This window comes from Thermobia domestica, chromosome 5, assembly GCF_964235325.1.
Source record: "Thermobia domestica chromosome 5, izTheDome1.hap1.1, whole genome shotgun sequence".
Classification (NCBI taxonomy): domain Eukaryota; kingdom Metazoa; phylum Arthropoda; class Insecta; order Zygentoma; family Lepismatidae; genus Thermobia; species Thermobia domestica.
The window spans coordinates 154,461,479-154,483,569 of NC_137458.1; the positions used below are offsets into that span (position 1 = coordinate 154,461,479).

Here is a 22,091-nt window from a genome sequence, read left to right on the forward strand (position 1 = left end):
TGGGTTTAGTAAATTGGAGAAGAAAATTCATAGCTAATTTCTCTGCTTTAACATCTCCTCTATATGATTTGTTGAAAAAGGGTAGGAAGTTTGTGTTCACTCCTGATTTATTAGAGTTATTTCACAAACTAAGAGAACTGGTGAGTCAACCACCGGCTCTTAGCCAGCCTGACTTTTCACTTCCATTCCATATTTTCTCAGATGCCAGTGGAGAAAATTTAGGAGGATTTCTTGCGCAATATCTTGAAGGGGAATCGTCCCCAGTCATTATTGCTTATGCTAGTAGAAGGGTAAAGCCACATGAGCTGTCCTTGTCCATTTTCCAACTAGAAGTATCAGCTATTCTCTTTCTTTGCGACCATTTTTCGCAATATATTCTAGGTCGTCCGACGGTTGTACATTGCGATAACGCAGCAGCTACGCATGCGTTTACCATGAAAAGTTTAGATCCTAGGACTACTCGTATTATTCTAAAACTTCAAAGATACGATCTACAATTCCAACATGTGTCATCAGAAGACAATTTTATTGCTGATATACTTAGTAGATATCCTCCGGAACTTCCTGGAGATAGTACCCATCTCTCGGTTAATTTGTTGTCTAATCTTGACTTTTCCTTTCTTAATCGTGAGGAATTTCTTCAAGGTCAATCTGACGATCCATTTTGTCAGAAAGTTCGGGAATCTCTCGTTAATCCATCTGAAACCTCTGACTTCATCGAACATAAAGGTCTTCTATATCCTAAGAATGTTCGTACAAATCAATGGGTTCTCATTGTGCCACAATGTCTGGTTGATAACATTGTTGAAGCAGTTCATCTGCGAGGCCATTTTGGAGTGTACAAATGCTTGTCAGTATGTCGTAAACTTTTCTATTGGCGTAACCAGCGAAATTCCATAAAGAAATATGTGAAAGATTGCACTCGTTGTGCTGAGACTAAGTTCGCTAATCGGATCATTGCTAAGGAAGCATGTCAAATAGAAGCTCAAGCTCCTCATGATAAGTTAGGAATAGATTTGGTAGGAAAGCTACCTTGTAGTAATGGGTATTACTATCTTTTGTCGATTATTGACATTTATTCTAGATTTGTTGTCTACCTACCTCTTCGCACAGCACATGTTAAAGAAATTATTTGTCCTCAAACAAAAATACTTCTATTCTTTTCCATACCCTCGGGTAATTATATCGGATAAAGGCTCACAATTTACCTCACGACTCTGGAATTCTTTTTGTCATCAACATAATATAAAGCATCTTCAAACGTCTAGTTATTCGCCAAACGCGAATGGAGTAACTGAAAGGTCTCATAAGGAAATTAATCGAATTCTTCGGTTGGAGTGTAATACTCAACAAACCAATTGGAGTAAGGTCATCAAAATGGCTCAAGATCTTCTTAATCATTCCATTTGCAGTAGTACTGGAAAAACTCCTGCGGAGTTATTCCTTTCGTATTCTGCTACAGAAGCATTTAAAAGATCGTTCCCGTGGCCTCCTGAACTACAAGACGAATCAGAAGCCCGGAAGCATATAGTAACTTCTATATGTAACCCTAAGAAAGAATGTCAGAAAATGAAGAGGACTGGAAGAGAAGTAAAATTAAAAGAAGGAGATTTAGTGATGGTTAAAACACACTATCTTTCTTCAGCTGTTAAGAAAGAAACTTCTAAGTATTTTAATTGTTTTATTGGACCCTTTTTGGTTCATAAACTTTTAAAGAATTGTGCAGTTTTGCATAACTTGTCTGGTGAGTCTGTAGGTACTCAAAATTTTCAAAACTTAAAGATATTTGATTGTTCTCAGGATAAGCGTAAGGAATTATTATCTAAACATCCTAATCAAGATTTAGTATAACCAAATATTGTTTGTAATTATATTTATATAGTCTTCATTTCTTAAGTGTCGAATCATAAATTCAAAAGAAAAAAAAGATTTTTTTCTTTTCCAAGGCTCGGTGAGAACTGTAACATACCTTGTTTGTTACAGACAAGTTAATAGGCTTAATGTGAATATCCGATTATATTACTCATATTATTATCATAATTTTATAATAGGGCAATTTAAAGTATCCTTATGTTTATTATTCTTTCGCAAACATTGCGTTGAAATGCAGATTTTGTTGTGTTTAGACGTTGGTTCTCTTAGTAAACTGCTCTTGAGTTTGTTATCAATGTTCTTCTTCTTCTTCTATTGAGTCGCCCATAGTAGGAGAATATACAGGCTAGGAGCATCACGGAATGAGGCCGGTTTATAACGTTGATTTATAGTTCAAATTAAGGTTGTAGTATTCTTTCTTACTATATCTTTTGTTCATGAATATCTATATTCTATGCGAATTATCTTTGTTTTGTGTAATAAAGCTGTAATAAAAGTTTCACCAAATTTTCCAACAGCAGGAACGAGAGAGAGAAGCGAAGCGGTAAAACGACTGTCTTTATTTATACTATGTACTTCACCAAAAGCCGAACAAGAGTGGCGTCGTAATTTTCTTTCTTCTGTTAGAAGAAATTTTATTTTGTGATGGACTGAGAGCTAGTTCGTCGTTTTACTCTGCATAATAATACGCTCCAAGAAGTGAAATTATAGTGAGAACGTTATTCTCCCTAGATTTTGGATGGAAGGGAGATAATTCTAACATATAAAAGGTGGAAGTTGATCCCGCACATGGTGATTCTAGTGTAAGCTGAACAATGGCGTAAAAACTAATTACTTCTTCTAGTAGCAGCACTTCAGGTAACGTGACTAACTTTAAGTCTATCTACAATGACTATTCTGCATGTGAGTCTTGAAGTAAAGTGAACTTAATCTTGTTTTATGGGAAACTTCAGCAGTAAAACTCGAACTGCCAAAGGTCAACGGATATATCTATATTTAGTTCAGTTGAATTATTTTGAAACACGAACCTACTGAATAAACTATTCTTTCTTCGTATTAGCTACAGTGGTTTATCAGAGTTAGAAATTAAATCTACAGTTGTTTATTAGAGTTAAGATAACGAAAGCACTGGTGTTCTTCAGAAGTATAAATTAATATTTGTGAGTACGAAAATGTATAGTTCACGAGTGTATCTTATACACGGCACAATGTCCGAGTAAAGAGTTCCTATGGGGGAAACCTTCTCCCAAAGGGGCCCAGCCCGTGCGCGGCCTCGAATAGTCTTAGCCAGCCCTCTCATTATGTAAGTCGTACGTAGCGTAAATCTCTCTCTCTCTCTCTCTCTGTTGTGAAGTTCATTAAGTATTGAGTTAACCGTATTAGAAATGTATGGGAATATTTTCTATTAGAGCTCCAGTTTGAGTAAATTTGAGTATAATAATATATATATTGATGGTATTTATCAGTGCTTCTTGCTATATGTGTTTAAAGTTCAAGTGATTTCATGGGTAAGGTTGCCATTTTACGAAGATTGTCTGAATAACATCTATAGTTCTCCAAAGTTTGTCCACCTTCGGTTATCATATGTTACAGTAATGAGTTGAACGTTGTCCCTCTGCTTAGATTGCTGGTGTTTCTAACTACGTTATGTCGAATTGCTGTTTGTTCAGTAACTGTCTGTCTATAAAAAAAATATAGACAGGCATATCTCGTCCATTCGTCCAATATTTGTCTAGTTAATATAAATATATACAAAGTCTCATCCAATTGTCCTTTATGAAGTGTTATATACTATCGTGTCCGTTGTCTACCTAATCCAGATTGTCTAGTATTGTCCATTATTACTGTCCACCTGACTTGTCCGCCCGAAAGGGAATATTATTATTACTAAACGTCCGAGTCATTGGTTGCTGTGTCTGCCCAGTGGATGTTCGGCTGTACACATTACTATTTGAGTGGCTACGGCATATTGAGTTATGCGAAATGTGTGAACGGAAATTCTATCATGCTGAAGTGGTGATTAAGACGTCAAGTGTACTATATTTGACTTCGTATAAATTGCATTACATTATAATCGATAGTAGGATGCGCCCATGGTTGGAGCTGCCGAACGGGGATGTCAGTAAGTATTACCTCCGTTCCTTTATTGATTGTGTTTAGCACTTGAACTGAACCGGAAGCGGTAACACTTCTTTCAGCTGACGCTCGCTCAAGCGAGAATCACTCTGTCCTGTTATTATGTCGTACCTATGACGAATGATGTGAAACTCTTAACTTTATTTAGTTGTCTGTGACTGCAATATGGTTGTTTCTCTTAAGTGGTGTGACGAAGTGTCAGGTAATAGTCTCTAACAGTTACAATACAATCTACTTCGACTATTGGTCTGTGGACAGTCCTCTGGTGAGAAGAAAAAAAAGACGTTAACAATAAAATCTGATAATGGTTGATATTGTAAACAAATTGGATATGAGATTGACAGACAGAATTCTAGATGGGTTCTATTGAAGTTTTTTTTCCTCACAATGTTATGGTACTATAATGAATATACTGGCACCTTACGTTAATTGTAGAAGTGTGGTTAACTACCACACCAGTCTGAGTTGAAGCATTGTTAATAAATAGTATCTGAAAATGATTTTTTTTCCTTTTCAAAGTACTTAATATAACTAAGGTAAAATATTCATATATACGTACATGTTTAAGCTGAGCTTTATTAAAGGAGTTGAGTGGAGCTATTACTCTCCCTTCTAATCTGCATCCACCGGAGGTAAGTTTCTAGTTCTTCATTCTTTTGTTTCCGTTTTCGCTTATTATTATCTTTCCGTTGCGCGATATTTTCCCTTCTCGATTCCTTTCGAGGTTGCTAGGACTTCGAATCAGGGATCAAGAAGGTGAGTTCAAGGGAGGAGGTAGTTACGTATTGGCAATAATTAAACTTCCCTTGAACTAGGCTTTTAGATTGTAGCAGTCGTTACAAGGTTAGCGGAGGACCGTGGAGCATGGAAGCTTCTCAGTTGCAGCAAGTGACATGCCAATAACGGTAGAATACGTATGATGATGATGTAAGAAATTCTATTTCGGCTCTAAAATGTTAAATATTTAATTTGTCCAAGAAATATTCATATTTATTTGATTTCAGCATGATTATGGATAAAATGTACAACTATTCAAAGAGAGGTAGGTTGGCAGTTTTTTCTTTAAACAAGGCCATAATTTTATGTGAAATCCGAACCACATACATGAACACAGGGAATCGAAAATAGGGCTCCCTCTCAGAAATATATATAATGTGATCAAGCAATTGTCACTCACGGATACTCGATAGAGAAAGTTGATAGTCACATATTAACTTTAAAAAGGACGAATACATTATGGGCACATTTAATCATATAACCAAAAACTCTAAACTTCTAAACTTATATATTTTTTACTCTTGTTCAAAATGAAGTCTTCAAAACTACACGAACTTTATAAGCCAAGCTAAAATAGGTTTCTCGACTTTTTTTTTAAACTATAGACATAAAAAGTTCATACGATACAAACAAATTTTGTTCATATTTATTAGATTGCTGCAAATGAAATGTCCACCTCAGGTGCATTATTTTCAACGGACAAACATATGAAAAGCACAATACCTGGTTAATCAAAATAGTCGCTGTCTGCAACCACACACTTTCCCCATTGCTCAGCCGACGATTGAATTTCGTAGTGGAAGAAGTCTGGAGCCCACGACGCGGCGCCAAGAAGTCCTGAACCACATGATAAACTGCTCAATCATAAGAGAACTTCTTTCCTCCCAAGAAATAATTGAGATTTCGGAATGAGTGGTAGTCAGTAGGAGAGATATCGGGGAGATACGTTAGTGTGGAAGGGTTTCATACTGTAACCCACGGGAGCATACTTCTTTGCGCAGTAGCATTGTCGTCGAACATAACACCATGGGCTTCAATCCAAAGCGATTTGCGTCAACGCAACGAAAAATTGCGTTATATCTTGTGATAGTCTTCATAGCGTGTAACTACTTGTTGCATTATTTGAGGTCTGCAAATTGTGAGGAGACCGATACGGAATGAGGCCCCATGTCTGTTCATTATTGTTAAGTATTTGTGTTGAAGTTTGGTGTATTTCACGGAATTCAGCATTATAACGATCTCTATTGATAGTTTCACAACAGATCACTATCATCATAGACCACACCATACCATCAACAATCCGTTCTGTGCATGAAGAGGTGTTTAAGAAACCGCCCTGGCTTTTGATCACGATTGTAACGGATCGGTTTCGATTCATTACAGTTCTTTGTTTTTTCTTATTGCAACGTCCGCACCCTTTTAACTATGTGCCAAATGGTAATTACTGGTTCGCATAACCTGGAATTTGTTGCCGTTTTTGTTCTTTTTCTGTGATGTAGATTTTTCTAATTATGTAAAATTAGATTGAATTGTCATGTAAACTTATAACAGTGATACCGACTTAAAGTTACTAATTTTAATCTTAAATAAGTGTTCGATATAGTCGAAGTTCATATAAGTATCGAGTTTAGAATTTAATTTTTTCTAATTGTATACAAATATATTGAATATTTTCTGGAGGAAATAACAATGGATGAATACCATGCAAGACCTTGATCTGGAATCCATGAGGACTCCGTTGCTAGTCTTTCAGGTTTATAACAAGTTATATTCACGCTAGAATGCATATGTGGGTCAGACATACCCCACACAGATAATTAAAGTGTCTTATGGTATAATAAATCTGCGTCAAATCTTCATCTTTCATGACATCTAATATCTAAATGTGTTTTTGGATCTTAAGTAATTTTAGAATTGTGCAAACAACAATTTCGAATATTTCTGTTATTTTGTATCATTACTCCAAGTTTCCATACGCATAGCTTCAGAAAAAAGAAAAGATGGTAAAAATGTTACTACTACTGAGCTGAATGTAAATAATTAGGTTAATTCTATACTTCTTACAATAAGAGTACCGAATATTTTTGTTATTAAAATTAGTGTGAATGTGTCAAAATAATATCAATAGTAGTAGCACGTAATACTCATCTGTTGTGGTGGTCGAAACATGCAATTATAAGTACTTCCACTGAGATACCTGGATGGGGTCTACTAGACCCCACCTATGTAAATATGTAAGGTTTTATGTGAGTTCTAGGGTTAAACCAGTCTCAGCGTTCAGGTTTATAACAACTTAGTACATCAGGAATTATGCAATTTTACACTTCGTAAGGCTGCTTAAGAAAATATTACTCCCATCGCTAGCTATTTGGAAGCAGTTATCAAAAAAGTTATGCGGAGACCTTGAGATCATTTATCATTCATCCGTTACGTACATCATTAGCACTTAATCTTTCTCAGGAATGACCGTCTGTCTTTTGATATGCATCGAAATATAAAATCAAGTTTAATAAATATATTGCATATGAAACACGAAAATTTGTGTTTATGAATATGTTATATGTATCGCTGACTGATCTACTGAACTAGGATTTATGCTATGAGTACATTTACGAGCTTGATTGATTAAAACATGCTCCAATATTAACCGTATTGAAGACATTTATTCCGTTAATCCCCGTCAGCTTTTCAATATGAAAATAATGATTTATGAATGGGATCGGTTATGTTAGATTAGATTAGTTCGGGTTACTTTAGGTTAGGTTTGATTAGGCAAGGATAGTTTAGATTAGATTGGGTTTGGCTTACCATAGCATTGGTTTAGTGGGATGGGGCTTATTGGAACTTGATCATGTTGAATGTATCGATGTACCGTAAATAATATTAAGTATAGGTTGGAGGTATAAGAAATGATAGCTCCATCCTATATTTAATATTGTTTCTTACTGTACCTATTACTGTGATGAAAACTACATTATTGCACAGTTCCACGGCTAATATAATAAAGAAAACTAAATGAGAAAAGTTTTAATTGATTACTTGGCATTAAGATTTGAAACGGTTCGGCTCCTGATGCACCTTGGTCATCTCCATTCATTTTGAGGGTTCTCGCTCAATAAACTCCTTACCTGCAATCACGTGTTCAATGTCTTATCTAGTAGCTGACAGTTGTCGATTGACCCTAGCAATGTCGTACGAAGCTAGCATTTTACACCATAAGAAGTGTAGCGAAAGCGTATTCACGAGTCAGGTTCGACGTAAGAGAAGGCACATCATACGATCCATCTGTTTACGATAGTTATAGCAGATTTATTTTCTCACCTAAATCTAAAGTGATAATCCAAATGCAGGACCTTTTTCTGGTTATTTCTTATACTCCCTCCAGATGGAGATTCCTAATGGCCGGGTTCAACTCATATGATGCACATGAGTTAAAAGTTTGGTTTCACGAGTCAGGTTCGACGTAAGAGAAGGCACATCATACGATCCATCTGTTTACGATAGTTATAGCAGATTTATTTTCTCACCTAAATCTAAAGTGATAATCCAAATGCAGGACCTTTTTCTGGTTATTTCTTATACTCCCTCCAGATGGAGATTCCTAATGGCCGGGTTCAACTCATATGATGCACATGAGTTAAAAGTTTGAACCTTAACGATTGCATATAGCACGTTATATCGGAGACACCTGGAAAAGAGACTTCAAACTAGGTTTGACCCTGTTAAAATGGACATATGGTAACCCTTTCTTTATGTATATTAGCATTCATATCCTTTCCTGCAGTTGGAACACCAATTGTGAAGACCTCTAACTGAAACCTTTGCCAATAAATCCCTAGGTACAGTAATACATAGCATTTTCTTTCTGTGTTTAAACGTTTATGAACAACTGAAAGTTGTACCACATATACCTTTACTGTGGTATTGTGTACTGTAAGTATCAATATAAGAATGTTGTAATAAGATTATATCTCTTTGTTTTTTGTCGTTTGAATGCTTGTGCCAAACAGTAATATTGATAATTTTCCCTAAGTTTCTAAAGTATAAATTAATATGCAACAATTTGAACTTTAAGTCTTATTAAGAAGAAACAATAATCAATATTATGTAGTTTTCAAGAATAGCGTAAATTCATTACCATGTAACTGTATGTGCACCATAAAATACAATGTAAAATTTGAAATTTAGAATTTAAAATTCGCCACAAAGTAAGTATTTTCACATTGTATGTGCTAAAAATTATATGAAGCAAGGTTCTTTGTCATATAGGAACATAACATTGTTTATACAAATTACTTGAATTAAACTTTAACTTCAGTAAAACATTACTTGAGCAACACAACAAAATTGTATTATTATTATTAATATTATTATTATTATTATTATTATTATTATTATTATTATTATTATTATTAATAATAATAATAATAATAATAATAATAATAATAATAATATTGCTTATCTTCCTTCTGAAATTTATTCTCTAAATTTTGTTTGGTATTATTCAAACAGCTTAACCCTTTCTTTGGAATCTTTTGTTTTTGATGGAACATTCATATATGCATGGTCCAAATGAGATAACATTAATAATGGATTTATAAGAAACAAAAATTAACAGAATGAAAGTAGTAAAGTTTACGATTAGAAGTAAATACGTAGCTATAACTTCAAAATAAATTTTAAATTTGTAGGTTGATTTTCTTTATTTTGTACTATTTTTATTTTATCTCCTTAGTTTTAAAACTCCAATATTAACAAAGTTCTGTGCTACCGTTTAACATTTTATCACCTTCCTAACATCTTTCTAGAGTCCTCTTCAGGTTTCTACGTTTATAACGTATTAAAATCCAGATTATTAAATCTATGAAATTTAATGTTCCTCTTATTTATGCCATGTGATCTCAGACTCTAGCTTAAAAGCAAAACGGCATTACAGAGAAGCAATGATGACAACGAAGTCAACATTTTATCACTTTGTATATATACTATCTCCAAACAAAGAGTTACATTAAAAGTATATCCGTCGGTTAGTGGTTTGATCAGTCATATATTATTTCTAGACGAGAAGCCAGAGATACCACTAGTTCCTCATTATTCACTAAAAAGATCAGTATCAAAAGATATTATAATATATTTGAGATTTACCCTTCGTTGAATTTCACTGTTGTGGCTTTTCTCCTTAATGGTTAATTACCTTTCTGTTCGTATTCATGCTACCATAACACAAGTTCTTTTATTTTTGACTTTTACAGATCTTTCAGAATGTTTTATTGAAGTTTCATTGCTTTTTCTGAGACAAATCTGGCTCAAAAACCCTGAATTTGCCCATAATCATGCATAACGATTTTGTGTCAATCTGTTGAAACTAGTAAATTGTTCAAATTTGTCTAATTCCATAACTCTTAATTAAAAATATGAAAAAAAAGACCTTATTGGCAAAGAAAGAATAATATTATATTTCAACTTTACGTAAGTAGCGTGAGTTATTTATTGGAAAGATAAAGAATTTGAATTTAAAATTCGCGTTGAAAGTTCCCTTTAAATGATGTGAGTAATTATTTTACCAACCACAGATTACAATTTGCTGACATTGTGGTTTTTATCGAAGAAAAATAAATATATTGACATCTTTTTGCATGTGTTCTAGTAACTACTTTCTCTTTGTTAATTGTGCCGATATTTGGGATCCAACATTCAGTTATTGTTTGTAAGCGCTGCGAAACAGATTTGCACATATTGCAGAACTGATAGTATATTTTTGCAGTTCTTTGTTGAATAGGGTCGTACAGTTTCTCAATAGTGATTTATGTTTATATAGATAGTGAGTAATGATTGATATTAATTCACAAATTTATTAATTCTTTGTTATTGGAGTAGTTTAACTTTAAACTATAACACTGGTTCTCTATTAATACATGGTACAAGATTTTGATGAATAGGCAAGTGAAAGAACAGCTTGAGTCCTGAATGGCACTTCATAAGAATTTCAATGAGAAAATTATCGTTTGTTGTACTACAAATGAAGTTCAATTTAAAATTACTTAATAAGTTGAAAATTGTTACACCAATACATAGGAATTTGTTTTTCTATACATTCAACAACTATGTTAGACGTTAAGCATAAATGATTCTTATTGTCTTGTACTGTTCTTCCACTCATCAATTCAAATACAGTGATGATTAACGCAGTTTGCAGTAGAAAGTGTATCTATTTCATATATTTGCTATTGATTTTATGACCTTGGGGAAGGCCAGTTGATTTAGGGGAGCTACGTAGTTACTGAAAAGGGAATCGTCACAGTTACGTTCTTCTTAAGAGGAAAAGCAGTGAAATAAACGAAAGGGAAATTACCACGAAGGGGAACAACAGCGGAGCCTGTCAAAGGATTATATGAGGAAAATATAAGGCTACATTTTTCATGAGTACATCGGCATCTAGTCGGAAGTATTATTCTGATCAAAACATACGACCATGCCATACAATAAAATGAAAATTATATATTAGTAAGTTTCTTTATTGCATAAAAGAAGTCAACCTACATTGATTTCTAAATAAATGTTTGCAGAACTATATTTACAATATAGATAACCAACAGTCTTATCATTTACTTTCTTGTATTTCAAATGTAATTTAATAACATTTTTGTTCGGTTTTTCCTTTTTTTCTTAAATGAAGATAGAGATTTTTAAAATTTGATCAAGTCCAAACCCCAAATTTAATAGTCAATAACTCGGGAACATAAGGACTAAATTCGTCAAAATCAACCATCATGCTAAATTTTGTTCTCGATGAGATGAGTTTTGTTGAACTCATGTGATACATAGTGTAGTCATTGGTGTATAGTGTCCTGTATGTTATATATCATTGATTCTTGAACGAAAATCCTATGAAGGTCGAACATGTTATACTTTTTCTTTTGTAACTGCTTTTGTTAAATTAAAACACTGTAGTAATTAACAAATAATAATATCGAAGTAATTTAAACACTAGAGATTAAGATGGTTTCAAAATTTATATTTTCTTGAAAAAATAAAATACGTCTATTTGTATCATTCATGCGTTGACTTTATTATGCCAAATATTATTATCCATCGAAAATAAATAAAAATATTTTATTTACTATTTTTTACATTATTTAAGTCCTAAGATCTCTAACTCATGCCACTAGTAATTCAATATAAAAATTATCCAATTTTATGTTAATGAAATGTCAGGTTTTAGCTAATTAGTACGTTGTAAGTTAAAAAATATATCTAATTCATTTAGTTGAGTTTCTACACAGTTTTTTTAACATTTCCCAAAAAGTTCTTACAATGGCATAGTTCTTTTTCTTAAATAAAATTCCATTCGTATGTTTCTTATGAGTTTTCGGTACTTCTATTATAATTCAACGTTCTTTAGAATTTTCAATTCCAATTCCCAATTGACCCGATAGAAAAATTCTTCTAGATCAATAAACACAATGTCTATCTTCTCATTTTCTACAAATCTATTACTCATTGCTCTTAATAAGCTAACATCATGTCGTGTGTCTTTATCACCGTAACTCTAAACTTTATCTCATAGTTATTCAATGTTTCTACATATCATTTATTTCTTTTGTTCAGCACTGTAACCTATCATTTTGTTTGATGTAAGATGAGGCTAGTGAGGAGTTCTGTAGTTCTTATATTTTTCTGAACTAATTTCATACTTAAAGGTATCATCATAATAGAGTGGGAACAAATGAGCAAATTGGTCGAAAAACTTGCAATTTGTAAACTCTCATCGCAATTTTCTGTACATAATACAATTTCTTCAAATACATGTGGTTAGAAGATGTGATTTTCTACACTAATTTATAACTTCAATAACTTTCATGTAACAATTTCGTTCTTGGGAGTTAAAGGCTTAGGAATATTTCTAATTCCTTTCTCTCACACTCATAATGAACTCGACTAGTATATATAAAGGTATCCAAGAAAGTTCTGTTGCTTTTTGTGGAGGTCTGTGTTCAATTGGCCCTTACACCGTGAGCAGAGTGCAAATGAGAATAAGGTCAGCTGTTAGTGTGGGTATATCCAATACACTACCTGATTCTGGCAGATCAATTACACCGTGAACTTGCGTGAGGACAGAGTGAACATGGGACCTCCACACAGCATCATAAGGGCGTATATGCTGTAAGATTTCAAACTGGGGTCAAACGCCGCTGCAGCTGGGCGAAAGATATGCCAGACCCTTGGAAGGGAGTCGTGAATACGCGGACACTGCAGCAATGGTTTAACAAGTTTAAGAACAGTGACGAAATACTCGAAGACGCACCACGTGCAGGAAGACCAACACATGCACAAAATGAAGTTCTTCAGGCAACAATTGACGTGAAACGTGGCCATGCATGTGAGAAACTGGGATTACAATTCATTGTGAGTAGAGAAACAATTCGGCAGCACCTCTATCAACTTGGGAGGCACTATAATTTGGGTTGATGGGTCCCACATCATTGACTCCGGGCAAAAGGCAACGCGAGCAGACACCTGTTTCTTTGCTGTCTCGTCTGAGGAAGGAGCCATTTCTAGACAGGGTGTTGACATGTGATGAAAAGTGGGTTCTGTACGAAGCTCCAAGCCGCCGTCATCATCAGTTAGCATTTCATGAATTGGTTCCAAAACAGTCGAAACCAGCACTACACCAAAAACAGGTCCTCCTGTGTTTTTGGTGGACTGCTCGCGGCATCGTGCATCGGGAACTGTTACCAGCTGGTCAGAGCATTAATGCAACAGTCTACTGTGAGCAGTGGAGCTGTGTTCAAGAGGAACTCAAAACTCTAGAGCTAGCACTTCTTAATTGCAAAGGGGTCCTCCTGTTACAGGACAACGCTAAGCCCCACGTCACTAGAATGACCCGGGACACAATTCTTCGCCTTGAATGGGAAACACTATTGCATTCATCATACTCGCCGGACATTGCACCGTCCGATTATCAACTGTTCCATTCCTTGGACAATCACCTTAGAGGACGCCAGTTCAAAACTCTAGTAGAGGTGCAAAATGCACTTGATACCTCCTTTGCTTAAGAATCCGAGAATTTCTATCGCGATGGAATCCACGACCTTTCAGAACGCTGACAGAAGGTTGCCGATGCTGATGGGGGCTATTTTTGTTCTTTCAGGTACGTCTTAGGTCACATATCGATATTCGAATGTGGTGGGTGAAAAAGCGATAGAACTTTCTTGGTAACCTTTATAATATACCTGATTTCCGTACTTCATCTCTGATACCTATTTCCCAAACTCATACTAGTGTATCGTAAATCCTTTCTTATCCTCGCCTACTATATTTTAATTTTCAACATCTACACTACAATATCTATCTTTAAATTTGTAGAAGTTCTCAACACATTATTCTCAGACTCATTAAGGTGTATAACATGGTAATGCATTATGTTCATGTACAACAAAGAAAGGAACTTGACCGATTATTTCCATAATAAAAAACTCAAATAACACTACCGGTGTTTACTTGACAGACAATTACTAACAACTACCAATGAGAACCCAAACGAAGTTCAGGTTTACAAATATTGTTCTTGTTATAGTTGCTAAATTCCTAGTCAACAAATATATGTTTAATCATACGCTGAAATTTCATATTAACTAATTAACTAACTCTATGGCCTATGGAATCCGGAAGTTCAATGCCGGATCACAAAATATCTTCATTGACTTCTGTTCTTAGCCAACTGGATCCAGTTTCTACTTTGTATTGCTATTTATGAGAGATTCATCTTAATATTGTCCTCCCATCTGTGCACCTATATCTTGCTAATGGAAGTTTTCCGATTGGATTTTCAGTTATAACTCTGAAAGCTTTCCTACCTCCATCCTGGCAACATGACCTGCCCATCTGAGCCTCTTAAATTTGATGACCCTAAGGATGTTCGGTAAACATAAGAAAGTAAATGCTGAGACATTAGACTAGTTATGTGGCCAATACAGTCTGCAATTATAATAAAGATATTCTACAATCAATGAAGGGCAATTTTTTCCGTAGTAGAGACATTTACTAGTTGTAATGAGTGTAATTTTCCTCGACGTTCTTCTGTTTCCTCTCCCTTTCTTTATCCGACTATTTCGTCCACCGTCTACTTTAGTCTCAGTGCATAATAGGATATTAATCTAAAATGAGAAGCATATTATAGCAAACCCTACTTTTCCTATTATTATGAATTGAATGGAGATTTTATTTCCTTTAAACAAAAATGTGACTCACATAACTTTTAAATAAGATATTTTTGACGTTGACTGAAGTTTTACGTCTTTGGGGTTTTCATATCGTTAAGTAATCAAAATGTATCAGTACAATACGGTTAGTGCGATCCTTTGTTGTGCGTGGTATGGTTCCCAATTCTCAATGAGAGTACATCTCTCTTTGTATTGACCTTGCATTGTAGAAAACTTATCGGATTTAAGAAGTAGTAAACTCCATGCTTGAAACCTCAAAATAATAATTCTATTGAGTACATATCACCAAATCCAATAAGCTGTAGGGTTTCTGCTGTACTGCTAGGGTTTCTAAAGGTAGGAGCAAAGTGCAAGAATGATGACAATTACTAAACCATTCTCTAAATTCTGCTCAATTGTGTAAGCGATAGGATATGTCATCCTGTGCCGTTTTGTGTTGGGACTTTGACGTGGTCTTGATTTACCATTTTCTTCTGGTTCGATTGTGCAAGTGACTATATTTTGTAGAATACTACGATGTCCCAATTTGTTAGAAAAAATATTATGAAATATATATTTCAGAAGGAGAAATCCAATAATCTTTCTTTGCGGATAACTATTAATAACACTGGACAACAAATTTTAACTTTTTTCACGCTTGCTAAATACGAAAATGACAATAAAAACGCTGAATTGGTTCGAGTTTAAGTGTACTTGACAGAAATATGGGTTACGTAGTGTTGACACTTTTAGAGTCTTGAATTTTCTATTTGACCTTTCACTTAAGTAGCTATTGCTTCAATTTTGTTCATCTGAGTGTCGTGATTTATATGTCAATCGCTTCAGAATAAACCAAGCTTGCAAACGGTATTATGCCCATGTGTACACGATGAAGAAGAGGAGGGAAATTTAAGGTAAAATTGGAAATTTCCCGTCCAAAAATTCCATTTTTTAAAAATGTAGACCGCCTGGTATGGCCCTGGCTAAAAGTGCCCAAATATAATATACCTTTAAAACTAGTTCATGTGTAATACATGTGCCAAGTTTCATTGTAATATCTACAATAGTTGTGAGGGGAAAATATTTTTCAGTTCTGTTTGACAATACCAAATTTCATATAGGGAAAGTGAGATATGAAATAAAAGAATCCAAACAGTACTATTTATTTCAGTATCATAACTTATACGTCATTCTATTCAGAATAAAAAGGCTTTCAAATGGAACCATGAGAATGTATGTATGTAATGTACGAGAAAAGGGAAAATTGGGAATTTTCCGTCCAAAAATCCTCTTTTTTCCCAAATGTAGTGCACCATGTGCGGTCCCAGCTACAGGTACCAGAATATAATATACCTTGAAACTACTGTGGTTCATACGCAATGTGTATACCCATCTCTGCGTACGTCGCAGAGGATAGCAATGAAACTAATCGCCAAACAATGGAAGTTTATTGAAATAAGCAGACAAATCTTGTCACAACGAACCCTTAATTTGGCCACCGGAGCACATGAGGTGATTACCTATTTCTTTGAAACCCGGACAAATCTTCAAAAAATAATTTCATATTTGTTATCAGCACCCTAAAATTAGTAACAATTGATAACTTTTATCTCCGAAGCATTTTCGCTGTTGACCAGTGTAATTGAGTAGAAGCTATATTGAAGGAGGATTTTAACAGCACTTTCTTTGTCCTCCGACTTCATTCCGATGGTAGTATTGTATTTGTGAAATAAAATATTGATGCATTTAAAAAAAAGAACTACGTAAGTTAGAACTTATAATACCATTCAAATATAGTGACGGCACTACATTCAGTGTGCAACTAGCCAATGCAATGGAAACTGTTACAATGGTAAAGCTTTCTTATCTTTTGAATTAGGTAATGACGTTACTCTGAATCTTCTCAATGTATATGAAAACGAAAAATATAACAAACGAGAAACGGTCTCAAAATTATATCCAGTGTGGAATGGAATCTGAACTGTGAACATTGCTTTTAGCAAACCAATTCATTGCCGATTACACTTGAATGACCTTCTGTGCTTAATAATATACCTAGGTACAAAGGAGAATCTGTACTGTTTTCTCTTCGTGTCGGATCTTAACGCATAGAACTGATGAATGTGATAAAAAAATAAATGAATGACTTTGAAATATCCAAACGCTTTACAGTTGATGTACAGAGTTTTCTCCCACTCTTCTCCACATCTTGTGAATCTGTACTGCCCTTACAAATGTCGCAAATACTACCCAATACATTAAAGTGTCAGCTTAGGGCTTCCTGTAAATAACATGAAATATTATCCAAAATAAATGCATTTATAGTATAAAATAATCACTCCTCCGTTCAAATTGCCAAGCAAATTAAGATATCGTGCGTATTTCATGAATTCATAATCATTATTAATTACAAACATTAAAGATTTGTGGTTTCATTTGAATGCAATGAACAATCACAAATACGCGAGTAAAGTAGTTCGGTGAGCCTTTACATAAATTTTTGTGATATTACTCGAGAATATTACGTGTTCCACATATTGTATAATACTGTATTATTGTCTTTTAGGTTTAGGATGCCGTGGTCAAAACGTCTTCCCTCACTTCAGTCACTAACATCCGATCAAATAGTAGAAAGGATTCTGGAAAATAAACCAAAAACATTTGAAGATCATGTTAAATTTTACAGACAAAGGAAATCAACACGAGATTACTTCCAACAGCTACCTACTACAGTATTTAATTTGCTTTGGACTAAGTTCGAGACAGGAATACTTAAAACTCAAGGGTGGAACAGATTCATTACTAACTACTCTGATTCTTCTTGTCCTTCCTGGTTGTTAGTTCTAGAGATTTTTGGTTCAACAAAATTACAAACGCTAAACGCTAGCCTCAATAGGACAATTGGAAAGAAACACATGACGAGATTTATGGAATTGGTGCACGAATTCTCAAGATCACTGGTAACTCTTGAACTCTCTTGGGGATATTTCCACAGTTTTATAGATTACCGTCTACTAAAAGAAACTTTGATGTCTGCTAAAGGATTAGTTAATTTAAGTCTCATTGGAATGTGCAATGACGAAATTCTGGAGTTCATAGGGCAAGTTTGTGATAAGCTTCAGAAACTTGATGTTTCCCATTCTGAAATATCGGATGTTGGACTTAATCTATTGACACAAAAGATAATAAGAAATCAAAATTTGCAAACAGTGGATGATCAGGATGTTCAATTTGACGACCAAAAATCCGTTTATGATGTAAATAGCAGTAACTATAAGCAAGAAGAATGGAAAAGTACATTCTGGAATATACCAGATATTTTTACATCAATTTGTAAATTAATACCCCCTGCAGAACTGATTCCAGACGAAAATATGAAAGTACAAGAATATTCTAGAGTGAAAACTCCTTTATGTGACACACTGCGAAGTTTGACATTTTCCAGATACACCTGCTTCTCTGAGAAAATGTTGCTGGTATTGTTGGAATTACTACCAAACTTAGACTATTTCGGTACTTGTTTGGGACCCATGCCCATGCCTTCGTCCTTTATTTCCAGTTCCACACAGTGGAGTTATCCCGAGAGCTGTAACAGAAGAACATTACGATTAAAATATGTAAAGTTGGGCATTCTCTCGGAAAATACAGTTAAATGGATATCGCCTCTGTGTCCATTACTTGAACATCTCGAATGTGAAGAAATTTCTGCTGATCTTACTAGTCTACAATATTTGAATCCTCTTAAGTCACTGAAAATTCGTCACTGGTCAAATGGAATGAATGATGATACATTAACTTCATTGCAAAATATTATTACTCAGTACATCACAAACAAAGGGCAAAATCTACAGAAACTAGTCTTAAAATACCACAGAGCAATTCCGAATTGTTTTATTGATTTAAGTTTCCTTTTCGAATCTTGTGGAAATTTAGAAGAAATCGAGATTTCTAGTTATGGCATGGGATCTGTATATTTGAATGAAATCCACTCTTTACCCAGTTTAAAAAAAGTTGTGTTAGGATATGTTACAGAAGAAACTATATTGAATATTTTGAAGAGCGCATCATCTATCGATGAAATACTTCTGTACGGTATTCTTAATCGATCGGAAACGTTTATATCCAAAGTGTGTGAGATGAGTCCTACATTAAGATATTTGAAAATCTTTTGGCTGAAACATCACCGCTTCACGGAAAGTGAAGAAGAATTAATTTGGTTCCTAGAATGCTTTGATCAAATTGAAAAGGTTGGTTCTTTGACAGAAGAGCTAATGTCCAAGTATAAAATTGATTTTTACCGTGACTTTGAGGAAGACTTTTTCTGATTTTCTTTCTTCGTGATTTTTATTTGCTTTTGTATTACTGCTTATCTGCCTGAAATTCGTATTGAAAAATGATTTTATTGTTTCACTAAAAGTAATACTGCTATCATGTAAACGTTTGAGAAATGTCAAGTTTCATCTGTCTTTGTCTGTCTGTCTCTCTTCCTGTGTTTTTCTCTCCCTCTAATTATATATATACTGCCGAGAAGGCTGCATATGATAATTCTGAACATACCCAATTTTTGTAGTTGTTTTGCAGTTATTAGAGTACGTGAAAACGTATAAATCTAAGTAACACATTAAAAAGATGAAGTAATACATTTTATCACTCATTTACTTTTCAGAAGTATATTTCTTGTATTTTCCGTATATAATTTAATATTTTTACAACACGTCCATAAGGCCATACTTTATTACTATAGAAGGTCGCAAGCTGCCTTAAGACTGCAGGTTCGCCACTTCTGCCCTAAATTGAGATTCCCGTTTTCACTTAGCTTTCGTCGTAAAAATTACAAATTCAACGACAATTGTATTTCTACCTTATTAACACTAAATTATTAAAACATTATGTCTGTGAAGTCGTTTTATCTTTGCATTTATCATTGTTATATCTACATCATGAATTTATCGTCAATTTACATTAGTTTTGCTAAGATTGTCATTAGTTTCGTAAAACTACACTTGTTTTTAAGAATTAATAACTAAGAACTAAGTTGAAGAATTAAAGTTTCCTGCCAAGTGTGGACTTAACCTGACGATAAACGACTTTCATAATTTTCTGTTTCATATCATTAGTTTGTATTAGTAAATTTCGCAGAACTATCGTTAACTTCGCAAAAAAAAAAAAAAAAAAAAACTACAGTTTTTATTGGAAAACTGGGTACGCCAACTCTATGATTCCCCACCTACAAACAAATTTCGACATTCTTCTACTCGTAATATCGTGAGTTTACGTTAGTTTCGCAAAAACTGTCATTAGCTTTGATAAAATACACCTTTTATTGGAAAAAATATTAAGACCAAGTTGATTGTTCCTCACTAACAAATGAAATTTAATCTTTTCCATTCAAATCGTTTATCGTTAGCTTACGTTAGTTTTGCAAAAGTACGCTTTTTTTTAGAAAATAAATTTCCCACCAAATGTGGTTAGCTCTTCTAAAAACAATTTTCATAATGTTCCATCTCATATTATTAGTTTACGTTATTTTTACTAAAACTATCGTCAGTTTGCAGGAATGCGCTTTATTGGAGAAATAAAGTTTCCCCCCAAAGTGTAAAGTTAGCTCACTCATAAACAAATTCCATCATTTACCACTTAATAGCGTTAGTTTGCCGTTAGTTTACAAATTCTTGCTAAAACTGTCGTTAGTTTAAGAAAAAATACACTTTCTCTTGAAAAAATAAATGAGAGGTCAACATCATGTTTCCCACCTACAAATAAATTTCAACGTTCTTTCACTCATATTGCTAGTTTATTATTAGTTCTTGCTAGTTTTGCTAAAACTATAGTTACTTTTGCAAGAATATACTTTTGTTGGAGAAATGAAGTTTCCCGCCATGTGCAAGTAGCCTACTCGTAAAGAAGTTACATAATTTTCCACCTCGTATTGTTTGTTTAGGTAGTTTTGATGAACTGTCGTGAATTTCGCGAAACTATATTTCACAATTGAAGTTTCCCGACTAGTTAGACGTTACCTCGCACACAAGCAATCTAATAATTTTCCACCTCATATCGTTAGTCTATCGTAAGTTAACGTTAGTTTCGCAAAAATAAACTTTCTATTCGAGAAATGATTTTGATCGCGAATTATGAAATTGGTACGCTCATAAACAATTTTTCTAATTTTCCACTTCGTGTCGGTAGTTTAATGTTATTTTCTGTTAGCTTTGCTAAAAGTTTTGTTAGCTCCATTTTTTATTGATGAAATAAAGTTTCGAGCCAAGTGTTGTGTTAGCCCACCCATAAACAATTTTCATAAATTCTTCACCTCATTTCATTAGTTTATGGTAGTTTTGCTAAAATTATAGTTAGTTTCGCAGAAATTCATTTTTTATTGGAAAAATTACGTTGGAAGCCAAGTGTTAATCCGCTCTATACAATTTTCATATCTATCCACCTTATATTATTTGATTATCATTGGTTTGTAAAACTCGATGGGAAACTTTATTTCTTGAATAAAACTTGTATTTTTTGGAACAGATTTAGGAAAGCTATAATCAAGTAACGATCAACTAAGGATAGGAGTTGGAAAACCATGAAAATTCTTTACAGGCAGGAAACTTGGAAGGAAACTTTATTATTGTAACAAAAAGTGTATTTTTTGCGAAACTGATGTAATTTAACAAAACCACAAAGCGTAGTCGCTAACGCTCTCGCCTTTGTTGCAAGCGGTCCCGGGTTCGATACCGGTAAGGATACTCAGTCGAAAGAGTGTAACAACATTTGCAGGCCAGCCTGTGTCCCCATTTCGAATCTTCTACAATATTTTTCTTTGTTTCTTAGATTATTTTGTATTTCTCTTATGTTTTGTCATTTATCTACAGTATGTATTTGTGTTTGGAAATTCTGGCCTCTTACATAATGTACTTTCATTCCCGCTCTCCAGAAAACTATAGCTTTTTGTAATTTAATTTTCATATTTTTCACACTAATCGATGTAGAAATTCCAGATTCACAAATGTGTGAATATTTATTTATTTATAAGATTGTATATAAGCATACCCAAAGGTGTAGAGCAAGCATATTATGGTGGGAATTTAAATGTTCCTAACAGGACTTGCT

The 22,091-nt window shown here is 34.0% G+C and overlaps 1 protein-coding gene across 1 annotated transcript; it reads left to right on the forward strand.

Annotated features, from left to right (window-relative positions):
* The first annotated feature begins 8,909 nt into the window (after positions 1–8,909).
* LOC145686194 (uncharacterized) lies at positions 8,910–19,787 on the forward strand. The gene is made up of 2 exons (XM_081759234.1): positions 8,910–8,993; positions 17,554–19,787. Exon 2 carries the CDS (start codon positions 17,561–17,563, stop codon positions 19,310–19,312), a length of 1,752 nt encoding a protein of 583 aa, XP_081615360.1. The 5' UTR covers positions 8,910–8,993; positions 17,554–17,560; the 3' UTR covers positions 19,313–19,787.
* The last annotated feature ends 2,304 nt before the right edge of the window (positions 19,788–22,091 follow it).